The following is a 7,389-nucleotide window of genomic DNA, read 5'->3' as shown; positions in this document are numbered from 1 at the left end:
CTTATATGTTATAGCAACCCGCTTCTCGTGTGTGAGTGGCACGGCGATTTGAAAACTTAATGAATAGTTATTAACAAATCTGTGTTTTCGCACCCTGAAAGTAATGTTTCGATTAACTGAAGATGTGTGAACGATGTGTGAACGCCACTGACTACAAATACACGCAATTAAAAGCAACGTCCTATGGGTTATAAAGCAGTATTGTTTTGGCACATTTCACGAGCAAGCAGAGACTGTGAGCCATGCAACTGGCTCAGATATGTGTATATATTTGTAATTAAGCGAAAACCTAAAACCATATGGTTGTTCCCCGGTCTCCCCTATTGGTGAATAGCGCGGTTACAAAGCTCTCATTTTTACAAGCTCAAAACCTCGTTTTAGAACTTTGACTGGAAATAAATTGCTTTGTAAAACCAATCACAGTAAAAAAAAGATAAAAAAAGAAAATGACGTTTGCGGTCGACAAAATCACGAGGATACAACTTTTGACAATTGAAATGACTTACCTTATTTGCCTACTTTGGTTGCAAAGTAAGCCTAGCATTTTAGTGTGAATAGCCTACAACCGCCACAAATTCTAAATGAGTTAAATGGGTATGCGCGTATGACAGATACGTGGCAGAGTAAAAGGCGTGAAGGGGGCCCACAGTATCTGTCATACTGACAGACTTAAAACAGGCCACTTTATCGCTATAGCGCGCGGACTTCACTCTACCTGCGTTTCCGCTTCGGGCACACTCTCCCCCACACGGCTCTCTTCACAGCCTCGCGCAGCGCGGGGCTTCCCCAGACGTACACGGCGGGCGTGGTAAGTGCGTTAAAGCGCGCCATAATGGCAAAGAGGTTAGTCGCTTCGTTTCTAAATCTGACTGCGCGAAGCCTTTGCTGCTTCACAATAATATTGATGAACGAGGGAAACCATAGGGCTAGGAAAGATATAACTACAAACACTATTATCCTCAGTGATTCCTTCTTGTTCTCCTTGTCGGCGCTTGGTGGGTCTCGTCCAATCTGATATCTGGCAATTACATACAGCTTTATAGTCATTAGAATTTTAGTGATGACTACAATCTGTAAGGCCACAATGCTAAATGCGCTTATTTTTGCAGCTATTGAAATGGGAACCACATTCATTGCCAGTAATATTGAATACGAGTGGACCCAGCTGTAGACGCAGGCTCCAACCGCAACGGGCTGCGTGATGTAACTGTCGTAAAAGAAGGGATAGCACACAGCGACGTAACGGTCAAACTGCGCGAACAAGAAAGTAAAGACATTTACTCCAAGAAGAGTAGGTAGAATGTAGTATGTACCGTTCCTTGACGGGAATCCTTCCTGTACGTCAAATAGACCAAGATAATACACAGAGAATCCGACAAGAGTGTCGCTAATGCTGGTGTTGAGCATGAAAATAAATCTGTTCTGACGCCGAAGACTCTTCGTGCTCGAGATTCCAATGACCACTGAGCCCGCGAGGAGGACTGCGCTCGTAGCGAAAATAATATGGAAGAGAAAAATGAAGTAGTCTTCAGGGCGATCGAAGTCGACCGAGAGGGGAACGGTGGCGTTGAGCGAGAGCATGGTGGCTTTTGGTGCTGAGCGCATTCAGTCTGCCTGCAATACAGTGTTAGGGTCGTATTTTTATTGCGGAGCCGTTCCCGCCTCTTGAGACTCAATTTTGCTTACCTGTCAGTAGGTGGAAGTCTCGGGGGAGTTAGTTGTCTTTGGAGCCAAGTCTGTTAAAATATATTTAAAGTGAAATATGCCCCAAAACCAGACCCAGAAATCAGACATTATAATGAGAACAATGGACTCTTTCATGATTTATTATTAAACACACACTCATAAGTAACTAGTGCAATGAGAGGGTTACTCCTGCTATCGCGCGCCATTTCTGACCTCTTCATACTTAAAATGTACTCATTTTTTTTTATTCCAAAAGCCTTCAATTATAGACTTAGGTCTTATTTATCATATAAATATTTTACCATGTCAAGAGCAAATAATCAAATGCTGCAAGAAATATAAGCCATAAAATAATAAAATACTAAAAATATTTCAGCATTATTTTATACCGACATTAACATCTCTCCAATCATACTTATTTATTGAATAGAATCTGTAGTTTTTTCGATTATTTTTGTCGTTTTCTCCTTCAAAAATAGTCCATACTGGCATTGACATCACTTACAGGAAATTACATGCTTTTCATTTAATTAGGCTAATTTCGAGCAGATTAAATTCACTCAGTTGAAGCAGAGACATTTTGGGTGGAGGTGACAGTAAAATTCACAAATTACCTTCAATGTTTCACAAAAAAAATAAAATAAGATGTGGCCGCTGATTTACTGTGAACCGGATCAAAATATTTATATTTAAATCCAGGTTTTTTATATTTACAGAAATTGTATTCATGTTATTAATGAATGTTTTTGATGTTATTCATTTTACTGACCCTGGAAAATAAACTAAACTAATAATATTTTGTCACATCTAATCTTGGTTCTTTGAGCCACCGCTGTCTTCATTCGAGGTTTGAATTCTGGTGTCAGTTAGGGCACACCCCCTCCCTGCTACAGCCCCGTCACTGTATGACCGAAAGAGCGCGCTTTTCCCCGCACGCAATATGAAAGCGAGTTCCACATTAAATAATACGAGGTGTGTGGACCAACGGCTCCAGGGTCGATTATTTACTCAATGCAGCGACTGCTTGACTGCGTTATGAGAGAAAGTGGTGTTCTTTATCAATTAAAACACTGCAGGAATACTTAAAAATATTGCATTTATCATGACTGGCGGTAACCTATCAATATAATTAAAAACTTACGAACTGAATTATCCAACCGTATACACTTTGTAGTTATATCTTTCCTAGCGCTATATCTTTCCTAGCACTTACAGAAGGTATACTAAGCTAAGAACGTTTCGGGTAACACCCTGGGCTGTATCTCAGTTTGATTATTCCAATGGGAAGTTCCTCCAGTAAAATTTAACATGATCCGAACTTCAAGTAAAAGAGCTTTGAAACTAAAGATGGGGAAGTACAATTTCTTCTGTAAATACAGGTGTACTTTCTTCACGATAAATTAACATGGAACAAATCAACAAGTTATCAAAATATGGTGTACATCTATGCAGGTAATTCCACACAGAGTTTTGGAATAAGCATGTTGTATAGTCACATTAACTTAGGCCTACATATGTCCATTAATGCCATTAATGTCCAATAGTAAAACATATTTTTCACTTATTGTATTACAAGCTGGCCCCAGACTGGACATTCCAATGATTATAATCACTGCGAGATGGTTTCCAAATTTAATTTATTCCGTTTTGATGATTTTAGTTTTTAATGTTTTCAAACGTTTGTTTCGTTTTTTAAATTACGCACCACCTGGCTTCTTCGCCACTCAGATGTGTTACACTTTGCTCAGATGGTAAAACCGGAAACACAACACCCAGACCGAGAGGGAACCTCATTTGGTAATTGTGCTATCAACCAATGCAATACTCTCCCCACTGACGTCACGACTTGCAGGATTTGTAATGCATTCTGCAGTGAAAGCGTGGGTAAAGGCACATTAGAATTCCTATGGTAGAATAATGTGTCTTATCCTTTTTCATAGTTAAATCTATTTTTACTTCATATTTAATATGATAATCTATTAGCTTGGATACTGTCATATCAATCATTTTGCACCGTTTGTAGTGTATTGTGTTATGGACTGCAGACGGAAATTAGCTGACGCTAACTCTGGTGTGATGAATCATGTTTCACTTTGTGAAATCTGTGCTAGAAATTACACATGGTCCCTGTGAAATAAATGAAATAAAATAAAAATAAAAATGGTTTGGAGCCTTAGACTAACACCACGAAGAAGGCACAGGTTCGAAGGCGCAGTTTATTAATGATTGTTGATTATTTTCTGTCTGTTTCTATTCCCATGGCAGTGTGACTTCCACATTTATAGGTTTGAGTCTATAGTCTATAGTCTATAGGTTTGGGTCTATAGTCTATAGTCTATAGGTTTGGGTCTATAGTCTATAGGTTTGGGTCTATAGTCTATAGTCTATAGGTTTGGGTCTATAGTCTATAGTCTATAGGTTTGGGTCTATAGTCTATAGTCTATAGGTTTGGGTCTATAGTCTATAGTCTATAGGTTTGGGTCTATAGTCTATAGTCTATAGGTTTGGGTCGGCACGCCGTTCCGGCTTTAAGGCCTGTACATTATTCATTCGCATTTATTTCCTGCTTTCAAACGGAAGAAGAGGCTCACACGGTATCGACCCAAAGGCTCGCTTGAGAGCGCCGCTATTTCGTCCAGATTTTCATGGTATTTTCTCTCTCGGTATACTCAGTATTTTCTGTCGATGATCGCGGCTGCATCCGTGACTCTGCATTGTGAAGTAAAATACGACGAACTACCCTTGTATTTTGGAAAAACGCTGTAAAAGACGACAAGACGCCATGAATGAACTCTTTACTCTAACCTTCTCTCCGCTTTGGGCACACTTCCCCAGACAGCTTCCTTGCAGAGACCAAAGGAAAACAAGACATAAAATAATATTTAAAAATTGACATAACACTTAATTAATAATATATTATAGAACGCATATCAGAATGTATAAAAAATATGAAAAATATGGCTTCTTAAAGGAAAGCTATTTATTTAAGCATGATACGTGTATGAAAAGTTTAACGGATTTTATAATGAAATGTTATCGAATATGACTGGACTCTCAGCTTTGCAGATATTACATGATTATTTCAGCACCAAGGACAGCTCACACGGCAGTTAATTATGTTTTCAAATAGAATTGTATTTAAAAAAAACATGCCGTAACTGGTACTGGTTTAATGGTAGTGATTAGATTAGGCTATGTATAGGTGCTCGTTTAATGGTAGTGATTAATTTGTTTAAAGGTACTGGTTTAATGGGAGTGATTAATTTGTTTAAAGGTACTGGTTTAATGGGAGTGATTAATTTGTTTAAAGGTACTGGTTTAATGGGAGTGATTAGTGGTAGCAATTGGTCTACCTTAGGTCCTGTCCATCACTGTTGGCATGCGTAACCGTGACAATGTTAATTGCTCTGTGACCCTTTCTGCACTTTTGTCGTGTTTGAGCGCTTGCACACATGGTTTGATGAGTAAATTTCACAAGTGGATAGGCCCTTTAGCTGTGAGTATACACTCACCGAGCACTTTATTAGGAACATTTTAACTTTATTACACCTACTAATTCATGCCATTATCTAATCAGCCAACCGTGTGGCAGCAGTGCAATGAATGCAATCATGTAGATACATTACATTACATTAGATTACGGGTCATTACATTACATTACATTACAGATACCGGTCAGGAGCTTCAGATGATGTTCACATCAACCATCAGAATGGGGAAATCTGATCTAAGTGACTTTGACCATGGAATGATTGGCTACAGCAGTAAAAGTAAAAAAGTCTAATAAATACCTAATAAAGTGCTCACTGAGTATATACAATACTGTGCAAGTCTTAAGCATCGGTATGAAATAATGTGCAGATTAGATTCTTTAAAAAATTATTCAATGAAAGGTCCTAAATAAACATACTATACATTTGACATTATATTTTGGTAATTTGGCGGAATAGTTGAAACTGAATCAAATCAATATTTTTTGTGACCACCCTTCGGTGTTAAAACTGCATCACCTCTCTGAGATAGCCAACGCTGCCCTGCAGTTCTATAAGACAATCAGCAGGGAGGTTGTTCCAAGCATGTTGGAACTTCTGCAAACTTTGGTTGGCTCCTTGTTTCTGATCTCAGACAGCCTTGATCAAGTTTTTATGTAAAAAGTAGTCAATTGCTTACAGTAATATGTTACTTTTTAAAATTAAATACAAAAATGTCTCTGTAAAATTGGAAAATGAATATTTGGAAATCTGAAATGTGTTCTTTTATACGAACACACACACAAAAAAATATGCTTGAAACAACGTCCCTGCTGATTGTCTTAGCCAACGCTGTCCTGCAGTTCTATTTTTAAGAGAAGTGATGCAGTTTTAACGCCGCAGGGGGGTCACAAAAAATATTGATTTGATTCAGTTTTTGACTGTTCTGCCAAATGACTAAAATGTCATGTAAAATGTATAGCACATTTATTTAGGACCTTTCATTGAATTATTATTTTTAAAGAATCTTGTCTGTACAGAGTGTTATACAGGTGCCTAAGACTTTTGCACAGTACTATATATATATATATATATATATATATATATATATATATATATATATACACATATGTATAGAGAGAGAGAGAGAGAGAGAGAGAGAGAGAGAGAGATGTGATTCAGCAATCAAATGTTACATTTATTGAACATGTAAATGTTCAATAAATGTAACATTTGATTGCTGAATCACGTCTCTGTCTTCCTTATATTTAAAGAATCTAACGGAACCTGTATCTTGTAATATATATACATATCACTATTTCCTTGGGTGCAATTCCCGAGGTGGCGTAGCCTGGCTCAGTGGTGGTTACTCAACCAGCTGCTCCCTCCTGCGACACTAATAATGTGCTCACTGAGTGTACATTAGCATGGAGTAAATCAACAAGTTATCATATCAAGAGGAAAACTAATGATTATACATGCTATACATACAGGACAGGTGTATATGTATGCAGGTGGTGTGGAGTGAGTTTCCTTTACAGGCAATACATACATTAAAAGACAGATTAAACCCTCCCTCTAGGGTCTTTCAGCGAACTTATCTCTGGTTATGGGTATGCACTTTGTTGTACGTCGCTCTGGATAAGAGCGTCTGCCAAATGCCAATAATGTAATGTAATGTAATGTAAACCTTAACGTGGGCGAATAGCAACACGCAGCCACAAAGCTATCCATGATGGGAAAAAATATGCAAGAGTCGTTAAAGTTTAAAATACCACATCACTGCTTGGATTACTTTTTATTTTTGGAATCATTTTCCACTTTTGAAAATCTTTGAATTTTGATTCATAAGATCATTTTCCAACTGATCATAATCAATCCAAGATTGCGTCCGTGCATTTGGATCCTTATAATAAAGTCAAGAAGAAAACACAGGTTCGAATGCACAGTTTATTCATGATTGTTGATCCCCTTCGATTTCTTTTTCCATGTCAGTGTGACTTCCACACTTTTCTCACGTCTGTAGGGTCGTCTCAAAGGCCCACTTGAGAGCGCCGCTCTTTCCTCCAGATTTTCATGGCATTTTCCCTCTCGGTATACTCAGTATTTTCTGGCGATGATCGCGGCTGCATCCGTGATCACAACTGATTCTGCATTGTGAAGTAAAATACGAAATACCCTCGTGTTTTGACAACACGCCGCAAAAGACGACAACACTGCCTTGAATTCACTC

At 38.2% G+C, this 7,389-nt stretch overlaps 1 protein-coding gene across 1 annotated transcript; it reads right to left on the bottom strand.

Moving 5' to 3' along the window:
* Positions 1–711: 711 nt before the first annotated feature.
* On the bottom strand, positions 712–1,581 carry LOC133139998 (trace amine-associated receptor 2-like). Its single transcript, XM_061259491.1, has one exon. The coding sequence runs from the start codon at positions 1,579–1,581 to the stop codon at positions 712–714; it is 870 nt and encodes a 289-aa protein (XP_061115475.1).
* Positions 1,582–7,389: the final 5,808 nt, after the last annotated feature.

This window comes from Conger conger, chromosome 11, assembly GCF_963514075.1.
Source record: "Conger conger chromosome 11, fConCon1.1, whole genome shotgun sequence".
NCBI lineage: Eukaryota > Metazoa > Chordata > Actinopteri > Anguilliformes > Congridae > Conger > Conger conger.
The sequence above is the reverse complement of the archived record's forward strand: the minus strand, read 5'-3'. Positions and strand labels throughout refer to the sequence as shown.